At 35.5% G+C, this 27,272-nt stretch overlaps 1 protein-coding gene across 1 annotated transcript in view; it reads left to right on the plus strand.

Moving 5' to 3' along the window:
• nbs (nibrin) overlaps positions 1-27,272 on the plus strand; it is a 98,434-nt gene that overhangs the window by 37,659 nt on the left and 33,503 nt on the right. The window contains exons 4-7 of the mRNA XM_089098620.1: positions 5,407-5,566; positions 9,319-9,580; positions 11,318-11,458; positions 22,553-22,737. Coding sequence (XP_088954746.1) covers positions 5,407-5,566; positions 9,319-9,580; positions 11,318-11,458; positions 22,553-22,737 — 748 coding nt within the window. The remainder of the gene's footprint in view (positions 1-5,406; positions 5,567-9,318; positions 9,581-11,317; positions 11,459-22,552; positions 22,738-27,272) is intronic.

The raw sequence follows: 27,272 nt of genomic DNA on the forward strand, positions 1-27,272 counted from the left end.
CAAAACTCTAAGCTAAGACTCTAAGGTAAAACACCAAACTCTTAACTAAAACTTAACTAAACTACAACTTTAAGTAAAACTCTAAGCTATGACTCTAAGCTAAAACTCTAAACTCTTAACTGTAAGTAAACTAAACTTCAACTCTAACTATAACTCTAAGCTAAGACTCTAAGCTAAAAATCTAAACTCTTAACTAAAACTAAACTAAACTAGAACTCTAACTAAAACTCTAAGCTAAGACTCTAAGCTAAAACTCTAAACTCTTAACTAAAAGTAAACTAAACTAAAACTCTAAGCTAAGAATATAAGCTAAAACTCTAAACTCTTAACTATTACTAAACTAAACTTCAACTTTAACAAAAACTCTAAGCTATGACTCTAAGCTAAAACTCTAAACTCTTAACTATTACTAAACTAAACTTTAACTTTAACAAAAACTCTAAGCTAAGACTCTAAGCTAAAAACTCTAAACTCTTAACTAAAACTAAACTAAACTAAAACTCTAAGCTAAGACTCTAAGCTAAAACTCTAAACTCCTAACTATTACTAAACTAAACTTCAACTCTAACAAAAACTCTAAGGTAAGACTCTAAGCTTAAACTCTAAACTATTAACTACTAAACTAAACTAGAACTCTAACACAAACTATAAGCTAAGACTCTAAGCTAAAATTCTAAACTCTTAACTAAAACTTAACTGAACTAGAACTCTAATAAAAACTCTAAGCTATGACTCTAAGGTAAAACTCTAAACTCTTAACTATAACTTTACTAAACTATAACTTTAACTAAAACTCTAAGCTATGACTCTAAGCTAAAACTCTAAATTCTTAACTAAACTAAACTAGAACTCTAACAAAAACTATAAGCTAATACTCTAAGCTAAAAAACTCTAAACTCTTAAAAAAAAATAAACTAAACTATAACTCTAATCTAAGGCTCTAAGCTAAAACTCGAAACTTTTAACTAAAACTTAACTAAACTAAAACTTTAAGTAAAACTCTAAGCTATGAGTCTAAGCTAAAACTCTAAACTCTTAACTATTACTGAACTAAACTTCCTCGGACACATTGGACCTCAAATAGATTTAAAATCAACTGTTTGGGATCCCAATGAGCAAACTTCATGGGCTGTGAACTAAGGATGGTTAGCCATTTTTGAATTTATCGCCAATGAGTAGAGATGACCCTAAAGTTCCCGTAAGAACCACGTGGTTTATGGTCCTAATATGGGCATAGAGTCCCTAGGGGAGATGGATTTCTGAGAAATTGATTGCGTAATCGATTGGGAATTTGGAACACCTGTGCTGACAGTCATTAATCAAATTGTTTCCGGAAGTTAATTAATGTCTGACAGATGACGTCAAGTTAATTAATATCTTTGGAGTTCGACCAGAATTGTTTCCGGGACAAAGTTTAGATCACACATGACAGATGATGTCATGGCTGATTGATTGACACGAAAGGGGAATTAATTTGTTGTTTCTAAGGGGAATTATTGATTCAAGAAAGGGGAATTAATTTGTTGTTTCTAAGGGGAATTATTGATTCACGAAAGGGGAATTAATTTGTTGTTTCTAAGGGGAATTATTGATTCACGAAAGGGGAATTAATTTGTTGTTTCTAAGGGGAATTATTGATTCAAGAAAGGGGAATTAATTTGTTGTTTCTAAGGGGAAGGTGGGGAAGAGATATATTGATCGCGTAATCGAAGGGAGAGAAGTCCCGAGAAATTGATTACATAATTGGTAGAACCCTATCAGGAGGTCATGACGGGAATCCATTTAAGTGCATAAAATGCCTTAATCGACTAGGACAAATGGATTTCTGAGAAATTGATTACATAATTGGTAAAACCCTCTCAGAACGTCATGACGGGGGTTCATATATGGGCACAGAATGACGTAATCGACTAAGACAATTGGATTTCTGAGAAATTGATTACATAATTGGTAGAACCCTATCAGAAGGTCATGACGGGGGTCCATATATGGGCATAGAACGACGTAATCGACCAAGACAATTGGATTTCTGAGAAATTGATTACATAATCGGTAGAACCGTATCAGGAGGTCCTGACGGGAACAAGTTCCTTTCTTAATGTCCATCCTAAACCCATTTTTCAACTTGAAGTACTTATCTTTTTCACCCACAACTATACTTTACAGCTTTTTGGATATCTCAACACCAAGAAATACTTTCCAAAGCCTATTTCAGATCAAGTTACTATCTTCATATCCCTTCTAAAGACATTTTCCAAATTGCAGTGCTGATCTTTTTCACCCACAACTATACTTTACAGCTGTTTTGATACCTCAGCATAAAGAAATACTTTTCAAATACCATTTCAGAGCAGGTTCCTTTCTTAGTGACCATCCTAAACCCATTTTACAAATTGAAGTACCCAATCCTTTTAGCTTAGAGTTTTAGTTTGGTTTAGTTTTAGTTAAAAGTTTAGAGTTTTTAGCTTAGAGTCTTAGCTTAGAGTTTTTGTTAGAGTTCTAGTTTAGTTTAGTTTTCATTAAGAGTTTAGAGTTTTTAGCATAGAGTCTTAGCTTAGAGTTTTATTTAGAGTTCTAGTTTAGTTTAGTTTAGTTACAGTTAAGAATTTAGAGTTTTAGCTTAGAGTCATAGCTTAGAATTTTACTTAATGTTATAGTTTGGTTAAGTTTTAGTTAAGAGTTTCGAGTTTTAGCTTAGAGTCTTAGCTTAGAGTTTTTGTTAGAGTTCTAGTTTAGTTTAGTTTTAGTTAAGAGTTTTTAGCTTAGAGTCTTAGCTTAGAGTTTTAGTTAGAGTTGAAGTTTAGTTTAGTTAAAGCTAAGAGTTTCGAGTTTTAGCTTGGAGTCATACCTTAGAGTTTTACTTAAAGTTTTAGTTTGGCTAAGTTTTAGTTAAGAGTTTCGAGTTTTAGCGTAGAGTCTTAACTTACTTTTTTTTGTTAGAATTCCAGTTTAGTTTAATTTTAGTTAGGAGTTTGATGTTTTACCTTTGAGTTTCAGTTAGAGTTCTAGTTTAGTTTAATTTTAGTTAAGAGTTTGATGTTTTACCTTTGAGTTTCAGTTAGAGCTCTAGTTTATTTTATTTAAGAGTTTGGTGTTTTAGCTTAGAGTCTTAGCTTAGAGTTTTTGTTAGAGTTCTAGTTTATTTTAGTTTTAGTTAAGAGTTTAGAGTTTTTAGCTTAGAGTCTTAGCGTAGAGTTTATGTTGAAGTTCTAGTTTAGTTTAGTTTTAGTTAATAGTTTAGAGATTTAGATTAGATACATATCTTAGAGTTATATTTTTAGTTTAGTTTTAGTTAAGAGTTTAGAGTTTTTTAGCTTAGAGTCTTAGCTTAGAGTTTTTGATAGAGTTCTAGTTTAGTTTAGTTTTAGTTAAGAGTTCGATGTTTTACCTTAGAGTCATAGCTTAGAGCTTTAGTTAGAGTTCTAGTTTAGTTTAGTTTTAGTTAAGAGTTTAGAATTTTAGCTTAGATTCTTAGCTTAGAGTTTTTTGTTAGAGTTCTAGTTTAGTTTAGTTTTAGTTAAGAGTTTAGAGTTTTTAGCTTAGAGTCTTAGCTTAGAGTTTTTGATAGAGTTATAGTTTAGTTTAGTTTTAGTTAAGAGTTTGATGTTTCACCTTAGAGTCATAGCTTAGAGTTTTATTTAGAGTTCTAGTTTAGTTTATTTTTAGTTAAGAGTTTAGAATTTTTGCTTAGTCTTAACTTAGAGTTTTTGTTAGAGTTCTAGTTTATTTTAGTTTTATTTACGAGTTTAGAGTTTTTAGCTTAGAGTCTTAGCTTAGAGTTTTTGTTGAAGTTCTAGTTTAGTTTTAGTTAAGAGTTTAGAGTTTACTACCTTAGAGTCTTAGCTTAGAATTTTTGTTAGAGTTCTAGTTTAGTTTAGATATAGTTAAGAGTTTAGAGTTTTTTGCTTAGAGTCTTAGCTTAGAGTTTTAGTTAGAGTTCTAGTTTAGTTTAGTTTTATTTAAGAGTTTATAGTTTCAACTTAGAGTCTTAGCTTAGAGTTCTAGTTAGAGTTGAAGTTTAGTTTAAGTTACAGTTAAGAATTTAGTGTTTTAGCTTAGAGTCATAGCTTAGAGTTTTAATTAAAGTTGTAGTTTAGTTTAGTTTTAGTTAGAGTTCTAGTTTAGTTTAGTTTTAGTTAAGTGTTTAGAATTTTAGGTTAGAGTCTTAGCTTAGAGTTTTTGTTAGAGTTCTAGTTTATTTTAGTTTTAGTTATGAGTTTAGAGTTTTTAGCTTAGAGTCTTAGCTTAGAGTTTTTGTTGAAGTTCTAGTTTAGTTAATAGTTTAGGATTTGAGCTTAGAGTCTTAGCTTAGAGTTTTTGTTAGACTTGAAGTTTAGTTTAGTAATAGTTAAGAGTTTAGAGTTTAGAGCTTAGAGTTAAGAGCTCCGAGGTGTAACTTCGCACCTCGTTTTCAGGTGCGAAGTTACAACCCCGTGTTTTCCTCGATAACCCACTTTGTGAAAACGCTTGATGCACTAAACGAGAACAACCCGTGTTCGAACCTGCTGAGCCTGAAAACGAGGCTATAGTAACTATTGGTACTATTAAAGATATTCGTGCTACTGCTATTAATAATACTTGTTACTGCATGTTACTGCTATTAATAAGTCACTGCACCACCAAAGCGCCTAAGACCAAGACAACTGAGCAAGTTCCTCTTCCACCACAGGGGGTAAAGCTTCAAGCTTTACCTCTCAAATATAGATTAATAAAAAAAAGTTATTTCTGAAAGTGAAGAGTGAAGTTGAAACTTAAAACGAACAAAAATTACTCTATCGTGGTTAATGCAACTTTTTTTTTTAAAAACTGTTACCCACAAACTGGCTTGTGATAATCCCCTATATTTTTACAATTCTGGAAAAAAATACCGCTTTACTGAAAACATAAAGCTTACCAACAAAACAGAAATAGACAAAGGAAAACCAGTGACCGGCAGAAAGTAAATGAATAATTCATAAAGCTTTGAATAGCCTTCTGCTGGCCATGAAATCTATAACTTTTACGACACGATTCTAAGTACCTGAAAACGCAAGAAAGCTGAGTTCCAGTAGTGTACTTTTTGTTTTGATCCGGTGCCATTTTTAAGGGGTTCCAGGCTCTTTCTAAAAATTCATGTAAATTGGTTTTCAAAATAAAATTGTATTGTGAACATTACTCGAAATAATAGTTACCATCCCTGAATCAGATAGAAATAGTAATTTTAATTTTTGTACAATTTATTGAATTTTATAAATAATTTAATTTTAGTAATTTTAGTGAATAGTAATTTTTGTATAACGGTAGTTTTTTTTTTAATTATTTATAAAAATTTTGTTCACTATTGGCCGTGGTTCGCGATAGCTATCGCTGCAACCATGATCGTTAGAAATAAAATGTTCCGCATTCTGAATTGTGATTCTTTTATAGGGTAATTCACGTACCGATAAAGATTGCAGTTTCTAGTCTGCCAGACAATTTTAAAAGGCTAATGCTACCTTACTTGAATCTTTTGAACGGTGAAGTATCGTCAAAATGGACAGATGACTGTACAGCTTTGGTGATGAACCAAATTATGTTAACTATAAAGGTGGGTACAGTAACTGATTAATTTCACTTTTAACGCCGACATCAAGATTTTGGCCAATTTTAAATGTGTCCAATTTTAAGTAACTTAGCTAAGATTTGGTAACAGTTTTAAAGTATAGTAGCTGTCATTGCTTGTAAAAGAATTAATTGTATTTTTACCAAGTAGCGAGTGCATTTACCGAGTGAAATCTAAGTTTTGGCAAAAGTGCGGTAAAAAGCGTAAAATTATGGGGACTTTGCAGACATGATTGTCGAAGCTCTTGGTAGAACTAGTTTTAATTATACTTTTATCGACAGGGGTTGTTATTTTATTAATTTAGTTGTAAAAAGAAGAAAAATTAAAAAATTGTGACAAATTTGCAGTGATATGTACACCATTTGGTTAAATTACCAAATTTGTGTGAATGTCAAGGTTTGTAGAAAAAGTGGTTGATTATACTATTACCAATAGACGTTAAAACCTTTTTCAAAATCACAGTAAAAATGGCAAAACCATGATAAACCTGCATTATTATAATAAAATTTAGTCAATGCAGCTAATTATATGATAGTTAAAAAACTTTGATGAGTTAGTCAGTGGTTTTTTAGTGGCTGTGATTTTTTTTTTAAGTGGTAAAAATAGCAAAAACTAGAAAACCATGGCAAATTTGCCACAACATATAAAATTCGGGCAGTTTTGCGAATTAAATTAAATGTCATGACCTATAGAAAGATTACATGACTTTATTTTTTATTTTTACCGAGTTAAATCTAAGTTTTGATAAAATCGTCATGAAAGGGCAAATTTGTGATGAATTTGCAACTAACATGAATAAAATTTGATCTACTACTACTACTAGTAACGATTCACTGAAACACCAAGCCGTCTGTGGCCAACACAGCTGCGCCATCCTCCATCAGTAATTTATTTCTAACCTGATAACCCCCTTATTTAAGAAACTTATTTACCGCAATATCAGCACCTAGGGCCTTACTATTTTTCATTCCTTTTTGTAGTGTCACTAATTCTTCCTCACAAAATATATCTTCCTTGGCATCGAAGAGGTCACAAACTTATTCATTTTCCTCTATATCTTTTCTGCAACTCTACCTTGGTTTAGTATATTCTCAACATTTTCTGCGTACTCTTTAACTTTTTCCTTATCACTAATTGTGGCCCTGTTCTTATCTTTAACTAGGACAAGTTCGGATCAACTGCTCCCTCTCAATTTATTAACGTGCCAGTACAATATCTTACTATTAGGCCGTCTGGCACGCATCTTCTAGACCTTTGGTAACTTTATCCGTGGCCTCCACACTCTTCCTTAGTTTATATTTTAATTCTTTCTCAACTTTCTTTACATTCCTCGTATATTCATATGATCTATCACTCATATAATTTTTGTACAAGCCCCTTCTCTTCTCTATCAAACATAAAGCATTTTTATTAATATTCCTAGCTGCTTTCCTAACTTTCTTTCCTAAGACCCCATCAGCAACCTCATAAGTTATTTTTCTAATTATATTTATTCCATTTTCTACATTGTCAAATTTTATTCTCTCCAATTTAGTATTCAACTGTTCCTTGAAATTTTATCTCAAATTCTCATCCTGGAGTGTACCAACGTCATAGCTTACCGGAACGTTGTTTACCTTCCGAAATTTCAGCTTTAGATTAATCCTAGAGCACTACTAGATGATGGTCTTTACTTTTAACATCAATACATTGAGATATTGAGTATTTATTAACATCAAATTATTGTGATATTGGTAGAACCTTCTTTGAGGGTATTTTCGATGTAAAATGCCTATTTTTGGAACTTTTCTTGGAAAATTTAAAAAACGTCTAGCTTGCCCCCTAGATATATGAGTTCCAATTGCCCCCCCCCTCTAGACTTTCATGAATTGACGCCACTGATTCCGTTCCTCTCAGGAGTAGGAGTACCAGCTCCTACTTCCAACCATTTTTGGTTAAGATTCGACTATCTCTTCTTAGACGACTTGAACACGTGAGCTTAGGACCCCCTCCCCTCTCGAAGTCACTAGCTAAGATAGCATTGTATCCGGACATACCAAAAGCAAAACTAGCACACCAGTTTTGCTTTATATGAAGCTCAGTTGATATATTTGGGAACTAATAGTTTTTCTGGGTCTATAGTAAATGTAACTGTTATTTTTCTTAGATTTTTGAAAATGAGATCTGAAACCCCTTTAACGCACGGGAGATTCCAGTTTTAATGAAAAAGACCTCCATGTGTAGTTCTGTAGTTTGTGGTAGCAGCAAATTCTGAATTAAAAAAAATATATTTGTGAAAAATCAGCAAAGAATAAGCTAAAAGCATAAGGCACCAAACCGCTTAAGAATGTATGGCTCTCCTTTGAATTAGTAATTTATTTTACCAATAAACATACTGTTTATATTTGAATTTTTGCCGACGGAACGTTTTTCAAATTTAGTAATTACATTGGCTTATTTATTTTCAAGGTTCAACGTGCCAACACTGACAAAAATGTGGTGTTGCCATTAATTCTTCACAATGCGAAAAACAATTCTTCAAGCAAATTGCGGTTTTCAAGTATGAATAGACCTAAGATGTGTCCAAGGGGAAAAAAAATTGTTTTGGTTTTTATGTCATGATACTTGAAGTGTCTAGAACGATAAAAACTTTATAGTTTTCGTTAATGCTTCCTAGCCCATTTATAATGGACATTTTGTTTATATTTGATTATATGAGGAATTTTAAAACGCCCCTCCTTTGATACCAAACTCAGATTTAAATACATATGAATAGTTTTATTCTAAAGAAAATAAATAAATGGACAAATTTTCAAGAAATAAAGACCTTGTTCTTCCTTGTCAAGGACCTTTATCTTCCTAGTCAAGGAGCTTTTCCTTCCTGACAATCGACTTTTGTATTCAAACTAGCCAAAGAGCTTGTCGGACAACAGGCTTGAAAAAAAAGTACAATATCGCTTTCACTTTTATGAAGATCGGATAAAAATAATATGCCCCTTTCTCCCAAGCACAACATTATAAGTTTCTCTAACCTCCCACAAAAAGCTTCCTAAAAGTTTGAACTTGATCCCCCCAGCTGTGAGAAAATACAGGATATGCTCTCTTGTGGGGATTAGAAACCAACTGGACTCTGATTAGAAAACCTCTCTAGAGAGGTTTTCTAGAACGCCTGCTCCCTGTACAGAATGCCTGCTCCCTGTACAGTCACACATGATTGGCTAGGCGTCACGGCCACTTTCTAGGTAATTAAAGAAATATAAATCGCGATTAAAGCAAAAGCTGTTCCTCTCAAGCAAAGAGAAATGGAAAAAAAAACCTTTTAATAAGACAATGAAAAATTAAAATAAAACTTTTAAAAATAAAAATAATACGAAGACGCATATTTATATTTATTATATACGCATACACATATAATAAAATCCGTGTTTATTTTTCATACGAATATATTTATGCGCATAATATCCACATGTTTGATAAATATATATATATATATATATATATATATATATATATATATATATATATATATATATATATATATATATATATATATATATATATATATATATATATATATATATATATATATTTATATTATTTATATTATATATTTGTATACATTTATACACATAAAATAATATATGCTACCTTTCCATTCTATTTTTTTTTTTTTATAACGGCGAATATTGGCATTATGATCTTATTGAAATAATCAACGTATATATTTGTATTCATTTATTCGATAATTTTATTTTCAGGTTTGTCTCTGTTTAATATCTTGCAAACCTATTGTGAAGCCTGATTATTTTGAAGCTATTGTGAAGACCTGTGAAACTGACCCGTCAAAGTCGATGCCAGAGCCGAAAGAATTTGAACCAGTTTGTAACGAAAGAAACATAGATGGAACTAATGTTAGCTTCTCTCCAAATCCTGCAAGGAAAAAATTATTTGCTGGGAAAACATTTTACTTCACATCTGCCGGTCAAGCAAAAAGACTTTCTGAAATAATAAAGGCAGCTAGTAAGTTAATTTTTTAGCATATTTCTAAGGCAGTTACATTACGGAGGCCAGAATTTGGTCTGTGTCTCACCCCCATCCGTGATTTTTATCCTTATTTTTAGGTTTGTATCTGTTTAAGTACAATGTTAGTAGACTTTCACCGAACTTTTTTGTACGAATTAACTTTTTCTGGTGATTTCGATTCAACGACCCGCAATTTTTATACAGAAGTTACAATTTTTTCGTTTATACGATTTGATCGAATTGGTTACGATTTGTTTTTGGAACGTTATTTGCATTGACTCTGTACGTTAATTTATTTTACTCCTTATTATTTTGCCTGATCGATTTTTTCACAATTTCTTGAGTATAATTATTGAAACATCGCAGCTTCAAAATGTCGAGATGAATTTTTTCAAATTAAACCATAAACTAGTCACCAGAAGTCATTTTGAAAACTGCATAAAATATATATCAATTACCCGAGAAGGAAAAATTAATTGCCATTGCCATTAATTGTCATTAAAAAAGCAAATAAATTACCGTAAATATTACCTTAAAATTTCCGAAACTAAAATCGATTGCTAAAAAAATTTCAAAAACAGTATCCTTGGTATCGCTTTGCATAAGTCAATGCCCGTCTTAATGATATTTCACTAACACCGAGATTTGAGCAGTGCTAGTTTGACCCATCAAATATGAAATAGAATCTTCTGATTTGCTTAAATTAGTGCTATCAAAATCTCAATATTTGTATTGCCTTCAGTATTCAGTTTTCAATATTTGTATTGCCTTCAGTTGTGCACATTCACAACCTTGTTGTGTTTCTTTCAAATTAGTGTGTGTTTTTTTTGTGTAATTAGTGTGTGTAAATTTAGTGTGAACCGAATTGTTTCACATACAATAGTTCTATTCTTGTCGTTTTTCTGAAGGAAACCGACCAGATGTATAAGTAACTGACTTGGGCTAAAAATATAAAAACAAAATGCATTATATTTAATGCCAAATTGGGACTTAGACATTTTCCCCTGATTTCCCCCTAATCGGCCCTAGAGGAGATCAAAGCCGCTTTCAGATTGGTTTGGATGAGTCCCTATTGACTCGTGAAGAGGTATTTCAATCTTTCATACAGTAGGTATTTCTATCTAGATCAGATTTTATCTAATTCATCATTCGTTTCATGACTTTTTGTGTAATTAGTCTGTGTAAATTCTGTGTTTCTTCAAATTAGTTGCTTTTCTGAATTCTTATCATGCGTAAGGTCTTACTCCTCGTTATTTTGTCTGATCGATGTAGCCGACAGATTTCTTAGGCCCATAATCATAATTTCACAGTTTTCAAACGTCAAAATAACGTGTTTAGGTTAGAATACCGTACAAATGCCTGAAGTTACCTTAAAAGCCCCCCATACCTACCAAAAATCACCTTAGAACGAATAATAATTACCTCTAAAGGAATACGCTAATTATTTAAAATGTATTTAAAAATATCAGAAGTTCATATCATTTCCAGGAAATAGGCTCAAATCTAGCAAATTTCTTATTGCTCTGTGCAAGTCAGTAAATTAGTTATTTAATCTTATTTAATTATTATTTACTTTTATTTAATAAGCTATTAAATAAATTAAATTAAGTTAATTAATTACTTTTCTGACTTCTTTTCATCATGCGTATAGTCAGCATTGCCAATATCCTAAAGTAATTTTAGGCCAGTTTTTACCTATGTGATATGCGTGGTATTTCACTTATTTTATTTTAGGTGGTTACTGTGATTTAATATCTGAATCAACACTGTCAAAGCTGAGTGACCTTGAAACAATAGTTATATTACCAGAAGGAACAGGAACCCAAAGAGTTACTCAAGATGTTCCCTTGAGCCCTCTGCAAAGTCGTGTTTTCGGTAAGGTTCTCTTCTAATCCTCTAACTCTCTATCATCATAACTCTGTATACATCTCTATACCTTATATCTCTATTCATGGGTTTAATTTCAGCATTTTCATTGGGAGGGGTAGGGAGAGGGGGCCACATCTGGGAGGTATAGGATGACCTTCAGAAGAAAGAGGGTTTCCAGGGGTCCTGCCTTGGAAATTTGTGAAAAACACAAGTCCAAATGTGTTTTTAAGCTACCTGAAAACTTATTTTGGAAAATTATTTTATAATATATACCGAACACCAAACGGTCAAAAAGTAATGGCGGCGTGGGCCTGCCCTAAGTCTTCAATTGCATATTATTCTTTTGGCGGTCACAAAGAAAAGCTGCTATTTAGTAAAGACGCTACTCGGTTAATTTCAAAACATTAGACAATGCATGATAAAGAATACACTCATACAGGGTTGTATTCAGGATTTTTTCGGGGGGGGGGGTTACAAAACATAAATAAAGAAATACATCCACAATTTGTTTATATTCATTTTTGTTACGTTTTTACGAGTCGGACAAACATTTTTTTTTTGGAGGGGGGGGGTGCTCAAACTCCCTAACCTCACCCCCTTTATACGGCCTTGCACTCAAATAAAACGAAGTTGGTGTTCCTGCTTCCGTGCCTGTCTGGTGGCGGGGGCTCATCGGTGGCTTCTCGGCGCTCGGTATGCACGACATGCATTTTTTTATATACTTTAAATTATCCTATCAAACTTCAAACAAAATTAGGGGGGGGGGTACGAAAGATAAATAAAGAAATACATCCATAATTTGTTTATATTCATTTTTGTTACGTTTTTACGAGTCGGACAAACATTTTTTTTTTGGGGGGGGGGGCTCAAACTCCCTAACATCACCCCCTGGATACGGCCGTGCACTCAAATAAAGTGAAGTTGGTGTTCCTGCTTCCTTACCTGTCTGGTGGCGGGGGCTCACCGGTGGTTTCTCGGCGCTGGGTATGCACGACATGCATTTTTTTATATACTTTAAATTATCCTATCAAACTTCAAACAAAATTAGGGCTATCGTAATTTTTGCCGTATAGACATTAATTTAATAAAATTTAATTTAAAATATACCTTTTAACCTAGACTAATTTTATGTTTTGACAAAAAGAAAATAAACATGACAACAAGTAAACCAGTTTCTCACCAATTATCATTTTTAGGTTTAGTCCTACTCAGCAGATTATAATATTTTCCAAACTATTGGGGGAAGGCAAATGTTTTCCTCTCTCCCCTCCCTCCTTATAACACCATCTTTTGGTTTTAAATTTGATTCTAATGACATGATTTCTAAAGAATATTTAATGAGAAAATTGTATTAAAAACCACCAATTTTATTGTTTTAAAATTCTGAGAAAGGCATTTAGAAAAGGACATAGAATATGGAAAACAATGTGTAAGTAAGTGCTTCTCAAGCCAAATTCCAACGTGAAAAGCATGATATGGCATATGCGTCGAAGGTTGTACCCAAGAAAGGTTATGAACACAAAAATAGAAAAAGAGTGAGAAATAGAAAATGGAAAATAGTGAGAAACAGAAAAAGGAGCATTCTTGTCTTGCTCCTAGTTTTTATCGACGTGCTACAATAAATGAAAAAGAAACGAAGGAAAATAAATAAGGAAAAGGCAAAATCAAGACGAGGGTAAAAAACGATAAGAAAATAGATATAAAAAAGGCAAAAATAGACAAATTCAAGACAAGGGATAAAACGATAAGAAAAAGACAGAAGTAGATAAGTAAAAGACAAAATCAAGAGGAGGGTAAAAAACAATGAAAAAACATATAAGAAAAAGCCAAAAATAGGTAAGAAAAGGATAAATCAAAAGGAGTGAAAAAAAAACGAAAAAGACTAAGCAGATATTTCGGCCGAGACTTCTGCTAAGCCGTCCTCAGTACTTAAAAAGAAAGGAAAAAAAACCCGAAAAACCAGAAAAAAACCCGGAAAAAACCAAAAAAATTAAAGACTACTCTAACATCGGATTGGGCAAATTTCTTTCCCTAGCAACTACTGCAGCCTGTCTGCTGATTTCATGTGTATTAAGACGGCTAATTGGGCAGGTTTTTAAAATAAGAAAGAATGCGAGGGATTTTCGATAAATTTTTTTTGCAAATAGGGTCTATAGAAATATCCTCTGCATATGGCGCTAATCACCTAATTTTTTTCCGGGGGGTGGGGCAAAATGTGCTTTTCAATATCTAGGGGGTGCAGGCCTCCTCCTCCCCAATCTACGACACTACCAATATCTATGTTTAAGGTGATGTCATGTATGCGTCTTAATTTCAATTGCCTCCCTATTAATATTGTGATAAACCATTTATTGTGGAAACTAATTTTGCCCTATCGAAAATAATCAAGCGAACTGAGTAATCAAAAACACTGGCGTATTTTCGTCAAAAGCCTGGAGAGGGGAGGGGTGCAAAGTTGTAGCCAATTTTCCAAAATCAAGTGGAAATAACAGTGAAAAAGCAAAAATTACCCATATAAAACTAAAGCTAAAGAAAAATGACCGATTCTGTGAATGCTTGAATTATGCAGGCTCACCTTAGTTTTGACAATATTTTTGAAGAAACGGAATTTCAGCTGGAGGAGGGCAAACTGGGGTCTCTGGGCAAGCTAGGGTCTGGGAGGGGTAGTTTTCCCCCCTGCCTCATAGTAAATTGCGCCCCTGATAAAAATGGCAGAGGGCTAAAGTAGATATTTTCGTTTTCTGTTTTATGTCATCTAGAGCCGTTGTTGTCTCAGAACATATTTGCATCCAACATCAAAAACGTAGAGGGAACACAGAAATGGTCAACAGAAAGAAAGAGTGGGATTGAAATAACCCTTCTACTTTTCCATTTAGATGGCTATTCAGAATCTGCTAACCCTTCTTTGGGGATGATGGGGGTCTGAAGATTAAGAAAGGGCTGTTAAAGACTGTTACTAACCAGTCATTTGGTTGGATGAGTTGCTGTCGGTAGAAGTAGTAGTATAGTAAATTTAGCTTGAAAATATAGTAAATTAATTTAACTTAAAAATTTAGTTTTTTGTCGTGCATGTTAGCCCGGGCCGTATCCAAGTTTTTTTTTCAGTGGGGGGGGGGGGGGTACAAAAGATTTTTTATCGGGGGGAATTTTTTATTGGGGGGGGGGCTACAAACCCCCTAACCCTACCCCCTGGATACGGCCTTGATATTAGCAAATATTAGGTTTGTTCTGTTCTTGTGGCTCGTCCCATTAAGCCATCATTCGCAAAATTGAACATGCCTTTCCATCACGTGAAAACCTAGGATAGTCAACGCAAATATTAAGAAATTTCAAATTCTACTTTATTTTGGTTTAAATACTTTAAAAGACAAAGGAACAAAGGGACTGCTTGTAAAGCATTTTCGACTTAAAAATCTTCTCGTACTTTTACTGTCCTAAAACTTCACATTAAAAACCTTTCTCTTCCATACCTGGATTTTAAAACCTAGAAAATAAAGTATACAGAATAATATATGAAAAAGTTGGGCTTAAATTTGGAGTAGATTTAGGTAAATACAGTACTTGAGTTTTTTTTTCTGGAGGTTAGGGGCAATATTTTGGAAGAAAGGGGAGAACAGAGAGAGAAAGCAAAGTATATGGAAACTAATGAAAATATTAGAAAATATAGAATATATCATAAAAATATCGGGTTACATTAGCTCTGTGTATCTTTTTTTCTAATCGATGGTCAAATAACTAAATAACCTTAAAAAAACAGATAAGCCAGTATTATGGATTTACCTTAATATCTACTCGATATTATATAATAATTAAGGGGATGTAGATTTAGTCATATTTGGTTGGGTTTTAGAGATCCCCCCGACAGAGATATTTCTCTGGAAGATTTGCAAATCAAAAGCAAAGCAAGAATTTGTTTTTTTTTTATTCCAAGTTGTGTGTGATTCTAATAATTCTAAGTGTGATTATTCATTTTAATTTCCGTTCTTGTTATATTTCATAAGTTTATTCGCAATAATTTCCGTTCGATTAATTTTGAATTATGATATGACTCATTTGACTTTATTTCGGCATGTTATAGTTTGGATATAGTATAGTATTAGTATAGCTTGTTAGTATAGTATAGCTAGGTTATAGTACAGTATTTCAGCTTGTTTTATTCGACTTGTATAGTCCATTGGCGCATATGCTTCATTTGGAGGGTTAGGGAAGGAAATATAGAAGTAGTAAATAAATGGAAAGAATGGATTGGGAATGACATATCAACTTTTTCATTTGGATTACTTCATAAACAAACCATTCAACCTTTTTAGGAGAGGGGGGCAAAGACTGGAAAAGTGCTGCTAACAACTAATTCTAATAACCCTTTTGGATTAGGGGGACTTTTCCGAGTGTTTCTTACCAAAACTGTGACACTGATGACAATGCTGCAGGGTGACCATGAGGAGTGGTGCTCCTCGAGGAACTTAAAGCCTAGTAAATGACACAGCATCTGCACTGGATTTTGATGAATGGATAATACTTCTAGGTTTCGTTTGTGTTGGTGGGCTTTTTAGGGCTGAAAAATTTCTTTCTATCTAAGTTGTCTATGATGGGTTGCTTCCCCGAAGTAGCATAATATTTGTAGACTTGAATATATAAGCAGTTGGAGGTAATAGGCTTGAGATTGTCTGTAAAGAATTTTGACTCTTACTGCTAGATGAGTATCACCAAGTGTGGAAAACTGTGTTGTGATCAATATTATTCAAGGAGTGCACAAAGCCTCCAGTCAGCTGGAGGTCCCAGAGACTTCTTGCTCTCCGGTTATAAGCCGGCTTAAGCGCTTTGTTTAGACTTGAGAAGATGTATTAGTTCCCGTCCTGTACTAGTTCTGAGACTATTGCTTTTGCTGAGGCCATAATAACTTCAGTGATTTAAAGAATGTGAAAATTGCATCTTGGAATGTGATAACGTTAAAAACAAATATCATATTGACATCTTGACTGACGAATTCAGACACTTTGAAATGACTTATTAGGATTTTCAGAAACTCATATTCCAGGTGTAGGAAACATGAAATTAGGGGATAAAGAATTAATTTACTCGAGCAGGAAGGATGGGCTGCATAGGCAGGGAGTAGGGCTCACGATGAATAAGGAAGCTGTTAAGTCTTGTTAAGGTTGGGAAGGTATAAGTAATATAGAATGACAGTGGCTCATTTTGGATCAACTAGTTGAGATAGTAATGACTCAGATGAATTTTACTTACAGCTATAGGAACAAATAGACAGAGTGCCATGTAGAAATATGGTACTTTTATCAGGAGATTTTAACGCACAGATCGGTAGAAATAGATGGTATCGTAGCCTAGGTAAATTTGGTGTAGGAAAAGAAAACAGTAATGGTTACAGACTGCTGCAATTTTGCAGGTATAACAATCTAGTTATAACCAATACAGGGTTTGGTCATACAATAGCCCATAAGTTAATATGGTATTCACATTATGGTAAGACAGCTAGCCTTATTGATTATTTATCATAGGCAGCGCGCTAGCGCTGCCTAAGTAAAGAACGATGTAGGGCACAATGTGTGTTTTTTTTTCCCCATACCAGGGCACTTCGTATCGAAGGAGTTGTCGTAAAAACTACGAAAAGCGCTCATCCGATTGGAAATTGGAATGCCTAGTGTCCTTTTTAATAGTTGAAAGTGATTGGAAGGCAACTAGCCCCCTCCCCTCACGTCCGTCATTCCCCGAAATACATGCAATAAAAATTTTGAGATAGCCATTTTGTTCAGCGTAGTTGATTTCCGGATAGAAAATATCTTTTTGAGGAGGACACTCCGGCACAGCCTTCAGGGCAAGGGTTTTAAGTTATGCCCTGAGTGCATATAAGATCAATGTTGACAATGTACAGTTTATTATTTTTTTTCTTTAAAGCAGGGCACTTCATATAGAAGGAGTCATCGTAGAGACTTCAAAAGGGGCTCATTCGATTCGAAATCGAGAGTTCTAGTGCCCTTTTTAATACTCGAAAGTGATTGGAGGCCAATTAGCCCTCCAACAGGAGGGCAACTAGGGCAAGGGTTTTAAGTTTTGCCCTGGGGGCATATAAGGTTTTATTGAAGGCGTTAACGTAGAAACTTCAAAACAGGCTCATTAGATTGGAAATTCAAAGGGCAAGTGCCCTTTTTAATAGTCGAAAGGGATTGGAGGGCAAATAGCCCACCACGCTCATCTTTCTCCCAAACACATCCAATCAAAATTGTGAGATGGCCATTTTGTTCAACGTAGTTGATTTCCAGATATAAAATAGGATTTTGAGAAGGACACTCCCCCACAACCCTCAGGGCAAGGGTTTTAAGTTATGCCCTCGGGACATATAAGGTCTACTGGGGGCAGACCTTATATGCCACCTTGTACTGGGGGTAGAAGGCGTTTTCGTAGAAACTCCAAAAACGGCTCATTCGATTGGAAATTCAAAGGGTTAGTGCCCTTTTTAATAGTCAAAAGTGATTGGAGGGCAACTAACCCCCCTCTAACGCCCATCTTTTCCCCAAACACCCCAAGGCGTTGTCATAGAAATTTTAAAAGGGGCTCATTTGATTGGAAATTCAAAGGGCTAGTGCCCTTTTTGATAGTCGAAACTGATTGGAGGGCAACTAGCCTCCCCCCCCCCCTTCACGTCCATCATTCCCCCAAACACATCCAATCAAAATTTTGTGATAGGTATTTTGTCAGCGTACCTGATTACCAGATAGAAAATATCTTTTTGAGAAGGACACTCCCCCACAACCCTCGGGGCAAGGGTTAAGTTATGCCCTGGGGGCATATAAGGTTTTTATGGAAGGCCTTGTCGTAGAAACTTCAAAACAGGCTCATTCGATTGGAAATTCAAAGGGCGTTTGCCCTTTTTAATAGTCGAAAGTGATTGGAGGGCAACTAGCCCCCTCCCCCCACACCCATCATTCCCCCAAACACATCCAATCAAAATTGTGAGATAGCCATTTTGTTCAGCTTAATTGATTTCTAGATATAAAATATGTTTTTGAGGAGAACACTCCCCCACAACCCTCAGGGCATGGGTTTTAAGTTATGCCCTGAGGGCATATAAGGTTTTTATTGAAGGCGTTAACGTAGAAACCTCAAAACAGGCTTCAGTGATTGGAGGGCAACTAGCCCCACACCCATCATACCCCCAAACACATTCAATCAGAATTTTGACAATGTACAGTTTATTATTATTTTTTCTTTAAAGCAGGGCACTTTATATAGAAGGGGTCGTCGTAGAGACTTCAAAAGGGGCTCATTGAATTAGAAATCGAGAGTTCTAGTGCCCTTGTTAATAGTCGAAAGTGATTGGAGGGCAGCTAGACCCCCCCCTCTCACGCTTATCATTCCCACAAACACATCCAATCAAAATTGTGAGATAGCAATTTTGTTCAGCGTAGCTGATTTCCAGATAGAAAATATGTTTTTGAGGAGGACACTCCCTCACAACCCTCAGGGCAAGGGCTTTAAGTTATATCCTGGGGGCATATAAGGTTTTTATTGAAGGCGTTAACGTAGAAACCTCAAAACAGGCTTCAGTGATTGGAGGGCAACTAGCCCCACACCCATCATACCCCCAAACACATTCAATCAGAATTTTGAGATAGCCATTTTGTTCAGCGTAGGCTAGTTGATTTCCAGATAGAAAATATGTTTTTAGGAGGACACTCCCCCAGAGGACACTTCCCCACAGCCCTCAGGGAAAGGGTTTTAAGTTATGGCTCGGGGGCATATAAGGATTTATAAGAAGGCGTTGTCCTAGAAACTTCAAAACAGGCTCATTCGATTGGAAATTCAAAGGGCTAGTTCCCTTCTTAATAGTCGAAAGTGATTGGAGAGGAACTAACCCCTCCCCTATGCCCATCATTCCCCCAAACACATCCAATCAAAATTGTGAGATAACCATTTTGTTCAGCGTAGTTGTTTTCCAGATAGAAAATATGTTTTTGAGGAGGACACTCCCCCTCAACCCTCAGGGCAAGGGTTTTAAATTATGTCCTGGGGTACATAAGGTTTATATAGAAGGCGTTGTCATAGAAATTTCAAAAGGGGCTCATTTGATTGGAAATTCAAAGGGCTAGTTCCCTTTTTAATAGTCAAACTGATTGGAGGGCACCAACCCCCCCCCCTCCCCCCCTTCACGTCCATCATTCGCCCAAACACATCCAATCAAAATTCTGAGATAGCCATGTTGTTTAGCGTAGTCTAGTTGATTTCCTGATAGAAAATATTTTTTTGAGAAGGACACTCCCCCACAACTCTCAGGGCAAGAGTTTTAAGTTATGCCCTGGGCGCATATAAGGTCTTTATAGAAGCCGTTGTCGTAGAAACTTCAAAAAAGACTTGTTCGATTGGAAATTCAAAGGCTAGTGCCCTTTTAATATTCGAAAGTGATTAGTGATATTTTTTGCTGATGTTTCTGTTTAGACCAGGGCACTTTGTATCGAAGGAGTTGTCGTGGGAACTTCGAAAGGGGTTCATTTGATTGAAAACAGGAAGGGTTAATGCCCTTTTTAATAGTCGAAAGTGATTGGAGGGTAACTAATCCCTCTTCCACTCCCACCCTCCCATTGGCCCATTATGTTTAAAAACTAAATGTTGCCTTCAGATTAAATTAAAATGCACTGTGATAATGCTAATTCCCAATAAGGCATCTCAGCAGTATCTCAAGAATGACTGAGGGTATTATGTTCAAACTTTCGAGGCTAATTCTGCTCTTAAAATTTAACAAAATCAAAATAGTGCAAGTGTATCTAAGCTATCAAAGAAAGTAAACAGATTTTTTTGCGAATGGTATCAAGTTTTCCATTTCAGGTCAACTAGAGGAGGTATGAAACTAAGTTAAACAGTACTATTTGTGTCCAGATTTTTAAAAGGGTGTATGTTGTTAAAAATTGCGGAAAATTTTTCTCCAGCCTACAAATAGCAGGCCAAACTATATATTCTTAAAAAAATGAAAAGATTTAAAGTGTTATTTTCTTTTTCCCTGAAAAGACTATGTCAATATAAAACGAACCTAAATTATTTTAAAAAACTTTTTCCACAAAATAAGTTTTTCAAAGAAAAGTAAAGAACTCTATTAAACAAAAAATGAGCATAATTAGATCAAATAATCTACCAAGCTCGAAACTACCACAAATCAGCATCGATAAATAAATGAAACCCAAAACGAACAAAAATTACAATAAATAACCGAGTCAAACTGAAAACGAGCAGAAATTAATATAAGTTGGGCGCAAAACCCCTATGCCTTCCCAAGGTCAGAACAAAATTTACACTTTACTGAAAAAAAAAAACAAATGAATGTGCATTGTCAGTTTAACATACATATCAAAATTTTAAAATTATTTGATTTATTAAAGATATAAAAGTAAAAACATTTATATTTTTTCAGTAAAGTGCAAATGTTGTTCTGGCCTTTGGCCAGAAATTTTTGTTTAATGGAGTTCTTTACTTTTCTTTGAAAAACTTATTTTGTGGAAAAACTTTTTTAAATTAATTGTAAAATGAAGACTGGCAGGATCGATAAAAGATGCTAGGGTATTTAGGAATGCTGTTTTGAATGTTAAAAGTAAAGATAACCATCTAGTTGTATCTTGGGTTAATCTCGAGCTGAGATTTAGGAAGGGCAACTACCTTCCGGGAAGCTAAAACGTTGGTAGACTCCAGGGCGAAAATTTGAGAGAAACTTTCCAAGAACAGTTGAATATTAAACTGAAGGATTTAAAATTCGAAAATGTTGAAGATGGATGCAATAATTTTAGGAAAATAGCTTGTGAAGTCGCTGTTTGTGCCTTAGGAATGAAAGTTAGAAACGTCGCTAGGAATAAAAGTCCAAATGCTTTATGTATAATAGTGAGGAGGAGACGTTTGTACAAGAATTATTAAAGTGATTGATCATATGAAACTATTTGGAATGTAAAGAAAGTGGAGAAAGTATTAAAATGTAAATTAAAGAGGTGCGAAATGGAGGCCATGGATAAAATTGCTGAGAATTGGAAGATGTGCCAGATGGCATAATAGTAAAATATTGTTCTGGCATGTTAATAAATTGAGAGGAAAGGGTCAATCTGGACTTGTCTCAATTAAAGATAGGAACTGGGCCACAATTAGTGATAGGGAAAGAGTTAAAGAGAGATGGGCAGAATATTTTGAGAATGTACTAAATCGTGATAGAGTTACAGGAAAAGATATTGAAAAGAATAAAAATGCGACAATTTTAGAAATGATCCTGCAGCTCAAGTAACGGTTGTGCGGGTGTACTTTTAAGCTTCGACATCAATTCTTTCACTGCTTGTAAAGTTTGAAAGACTCTTCGAAAAATAGGTTTTAACTCTAAGTAAAATGAAAATTCAGCTCAGAATCCGGCTGGTATCATATAATCGATGAGGGAGCAGACTATAAGCTCCCCCCCCCTTTTCACATAATTTTTCAAGCTTAAAAGTAGGAAAAGGCTAAGGGATCAGAGACACTTCCCTGGTTTTTTTTTTTTTACTTTTAACCAATTTCTGAAAGCTTCAGTCATTTGGTACAGTGACCTAATGCAGGAGACTCTTTCCAAATGACATTAGATGAGACGAACAATATGCACTCTGTATTCGGTTTCCGGCTACCTCTGCTCCAGTATGAGGATGGGCAGTATGCTAAACATTAATGTTCCAAGGTCATATGGTGCAGTGATATATACCCTCTTCTTCCTGTAGTCCCATTTTTTTAAATCATGTAATTTGACGTTCCAGGCACGTCATAAGTGTTCAACGTGCTTCTCATACTTTTTCTAGGTTTAATGTATTTGTTGATTCTTCACTTGAATAAATCAACATATGGCTTAGATCGAACAACTAGCAATGCCTAAAAGAATTGTATTTCAAGTACCATTTCTAAGGCTTTTCTGGTAATCAGAGCTGATTCGTTCCTATGAGTTTTTCTTGTCAAGTTTGGACCACCTAGCCCTCTCCCTCGTCGTAGCTTACCTGGAAGTGTGCCCCCTCCCCATGTAATTAGTTGTGTTTTAATAACTGTTGTAAAATTTAAAAGACATAAGGATTTTTTTAATATTTGCCATTTCTCTTGTAGACGAACTCCAACGACTAGGCAAAAGACCGATACCAGAGTCACATGTACCCTTAGCCATCGCTTGGGCATCTACTTCCCAATACTGCAATCCGTTGTTCCAATTAAATGATATAATTCGCTATATTACCCCAAAGAAGGAGCCTCACTCTTTTCCAAATACAGATATCTTGGCAGCGGAGACTCAGGTTGAGTATTTTTTTTTTTTTTTTTTTTTATTCTTGCTCATATGCTGTGATTGAAAAGGTGTAAATAAAACACAGAGCATATTTTTCATAGAGATGTTGAGAAGGGGTTGCCTGGAGCCTCAAAAAATCACGAAATTTTCCAGCTTTTTGTGAGAGGTCCATCAGATCAATTTGGTAGGGATTTGCAATATGTTTATGATCAGATTTATGATATGTTTATAATTTTGGTAGGAATTTTCAATATGAATTTGCAATATGTTTTATAGATTATTTTTGGACTAAGTGTGGAATATGGGTGCCGAGGGGAGAAGAGCTACCTTCTCACTTCTGGGTAGCAACATCTACTTTATGTTTAACCTGTCAAAATGGCTCATGTGTAAATAATGTGACATCTGTGAAAATTATGTAAAACTCAAATGTCAATGCTTAACGGTATAGTCTCACTTGGTTGATACCCTTGAAATGTACCGACTTCAGGTGCATTAGTATCTACAACTATCCGAAATGGGGTCATGCCTTTTTATAAATGTTGCTATAAAAATAGTAAAAGCTTTAGAACGAAGCAGTCGCACTCGTATTGGGAATACGGTCACTTCCGAGATGTAATTATTTATCCTACTTGATTTTATGTTTAATTCAGCCAATAAAAAGTGTCACTTCTATTGGATCCAACCTCCTATGAAGGCTCAAAATATTTGGAATAGGAATAAGAAAAAAAAATGTATCGCGAATGCTTTTCATGCGCAATAAAACGTGTGAACAATCAGGTTGTGAAAGTTTACTACTTTGTAAATTTGTCTACTACTTTGTAAAGTGTGACCTCTCTCTCTTTGGAGTCTTATGGTAGCGTTGGCCTACAATCCGGGTAAACGGTAGAGGATGTCTAGAGTCTCTAACCATCACAAAGTTTATGTTTAGAGTATAAAACGTTTATTTATACATATAAGAATTAGTAAATGTACATATGACGAGGAGAGATAAAGAATTATAACTCATTCAACTAATCTTAATTGGTAGCTTATATTCAGCACAACATGCAGACGCACATCAGGACATTTGACAACTGCCCTATTTTAGTCTTTAAACTTATAGTAATTATAGCAAATACTCAGAATTAGTATAGTCATCAAGGAAATGGACTTTTTTACGGATTAATTAAAAAAAAACTTTCCGAAAATAATGAAAAGTAAAGGCCATTTTAAACTTATGCTCGGCAGATACAAATACCTTTTAAAATTCAAACTCAAAACGACCAGAAATTACTATTAAAGAATAAATGAAACCCAAAACGAACAGAAATTAAATAAACACTCATAGCAAAAAACATACAACAAGCAATAATATAAATGAATAAATAGATCTTAAAGCGAGTAATGCTTAGACTAAATATGAAAATCAAAAATATTTTTTTACTATTGAAGTATAAATGAAACTTAAAACGAACAGAAATTAAATAGACAATCAATGCAAACAAAAACATACAATGGATATTAATGTAAGTTAATAAATAAATCTTAAAACGAGTGAAACTTTTTATTACAGGCTTCACGGCTTCATCACAAATGATGATTTGCCGCTAGTCCTGGTAGTTACCTCATTTTCTAACACTGAGGTACTTGTTATACCTTCTCTTGAACGCGTCAAGGGAAGGATTTTTAGGGATTACCTCTGCCGGTAATCTATTCCATTTGGCAACCGATCGCCGGACGAAACTCTTTTTCAGATATTCTTGGCAAAGAGTACCCTGCTCAAGGTAGTCCTGACGAGCTGTACTTCGGCGAGTTGATCTCAAGGACTTTGCTTTATCAGGAACGACCTTTGATAGTTCCTCTGATGGAGGGTTATACAAGTACTTGTAGAAAACCGACATGGACGCCACATTGAAACGTTCCTGGATCAGCTGTGGGGTTTTAGCTTTCGTGTTACCAGAGGCTGCTGCACGCGCTGCTTTGTTTTGAATATTTTGGAGTGGAGCGATGTGGATTTTTGGTGCACCAGCGAAGAGAGGACATGCATATTCCATGACAGATCTGATGCACGAATCGAAAAATGGCAGAATAGAATCATCAGGGAGAAGACTTTCACATCTCAGAATAACACCTAATTTCTTGTTGCAAGAGGACCTAATTTTACTGAGATGCTCAGTCCATGAGAGATCCGAAGAGAAATTAACTCCAATTGGGCACAGTGTATCAACTCGCGTTATTACCTCTCCTTTTAAGATGAAATCAGGATGAGCCCTCATATTACGCGCCTTAGAAATTAGGAGCTCTTTCGTTTTCGATGTGTTAAAACTTACAAGCCATGCATCTGCCCACGCCTCAATTTTCACCAGGTCAGCCTGAAGCTCCTTATGGGGTTTACTGGGATCTTCGTCATTTGCAATTGATGTTTTTGTTGTTGTGTCATCCGCAAAGTGGCAAGGTTTTTTCACAAGGTTGTACCCTAGGTCGTTTATGGACACCAAGAAAAGAGTTGGCCCAAGAATACTTCCTTGTGGCACTCCTGATAAAACTGGGTGTTCTTTTGATATGAAGCCATCGAGGACAACTTTCAATGATCGTTGACGAAGAAAGTCAGCAAGCATGTCAAATAGTCGACCATGAATTCCATAGGCTTTCAATTTACAAAGAAGTCCCTTATGCCATACACGATCAAAGGCTTTTGCAATTTCAAAAGAGAAGGCGAATATCGTGTCCCTGAGAAAGGAGCTCAAGCCATTCTTGATACTGTGCAATCACCGTGCAATCGTAGACCGTTTTCTGCGAAGACCGTATTGCGTGTCTGCCAACAACAGATGTGACTCGAGGTATTGGAAAAGGGTCTTAGTAATGACGCTTTCATAAACTTTACCTACGCAGGACAGTAGACTTATTGGACGATATGATCCTACATTAGTAAGGTCAGACTCTGCCTTTGGAACAGGGACCACATGAGTAGTTTTCCTGGCTTTCGGGAATAATACCGCTGCATATCATTTTCTATAGAGAGAGGCAAGAGGACCAGGAAGTTCAGGGGCACATCTTTTAAGAATGACATTGGGAATCTTGTCAGGTCCTGAAGCTTTGGTGACATCCAGCTGGCTTAGCGTTCTGAGCACCTTCCTAGTAGTTATGTTAACGCTGGTGATTTTTGCATCTGTTTCTGGCGGAAAGGGGAGAGGGAGACTCCGTCCTCATCAAGTTGGGAGACCTTTGAAAAGGCTTGTGCAAGGACATCTGCCTTTTCCTGGCCTGACTGGATCATGGTCCCTTCAACATGAAACGAGGGAATTGACGTTGATTTAGATGGCGGTAGGGCTTCTTTGACGACCCTCCACCACCGCTTTGCTGGGGTACTTTTCAGTTTATCTACAAACTTGTGCTTGTAATTGGCTCTAGCTTGACGTACAGCTTTAACAGACTCGTTTCGAGCGCTAATAAAAGCAGCCTGGTCCTTGTCGGATTCAGTTGAACTTCATTTCTTGTGAGCCTTCCTTCTGGCCCTGATTGTTTTTCTACAACCAGCATTGAACCATGGCTTATCTCGAGATGAGACTTTTACTTTTTTTGAGGGAACAAATTGCTCAATAGCCTCTGTAATCGCCTTTTCGTAAAATGCTGCTACTTTATGTGGGGCTTCTTTTAAGAATTTACTCCACGGCTATGCCGATAAGAAGTTTCGCAGACCATCCCAGTCTGTGCGGTGATACTGCCTGATGATCTGCTCGTGCTTTACAGGTGGAGGTATTTTGAGATTTCCACGAGCTATAACTGCCACATGGTCGCTGGCAAAAGGATAGCTTTCAACACTAAAGGAATCCGAATGATCATTTAAGAAGAGATCAAGCCTGTATGATCCATGAGGGCTGATGTAAGTGTTGAATTCAACAAGTTGTTCTAGGCTGTAAGCAAGACTCAGGTCTAGCAGAGCTACGCCCTCCGCACCAGTCGTACGACTTTTCAGCCAGGGGCCGTGATGAATGTTGAAGTCTCCTTGGATTATAATACCTGATTTAGGGAAAGTCCTGATACAACTTTCGCTTTACAAACTCCAAGCTGTCTTCCAGATATTCGGTGATTTTCATCTTTGGTGGGTTATAGACTGTACCAATAACAAACGATTTATTTGGTAAGTTTACTTTAACCCGAAGAAACTCCTTATCGCTAGGAATCGAAAGTCCCAAAAAAGGGATGTTATTTTTAAGGTACATAGCAACACCACCTCCACCAAAAGTCGAGCTTTTCGGGTTTTCGATCCAGCCTGAGCAGAGTGTAACCAGGAATACTGACCTCACTATTAATGACACCAGAATACAGATTGGTCTCGGATACACAAATGACAGAAGGGGTTACCTCATTCATCATGTGCTGTAGGTGATCCAACTTGGATCGGAGACCACGTACATTGCAGTGGGCAATAGTAAACGTATCCGTAAGAGTTGTCTTTGGGCGCGCATTTGGTCGTCTACTAGAAGGAAGTCCGATCCGAGGCTGTTTTTTTCATTTGAAAACTAGGCAAATACCGGCTGGATGGGCTGTGGGTCCCAGACAGCG

This window comes from Artemia sp. Qi Xiang Cuo, chromosome 13 (genome assembly GCF_049724085.1).
Source record: "Artemia sp. Qi Xiang Cuo chromosome 13, ASM4972408v1, whole genome shotgun sequence".
NCBI lineage: Eukaryota > Metazoa > Arthropoda > Branchiopoda > Anostraca > Artemiidae > Artemia > Artemia sp. Qi Xiang Cuo.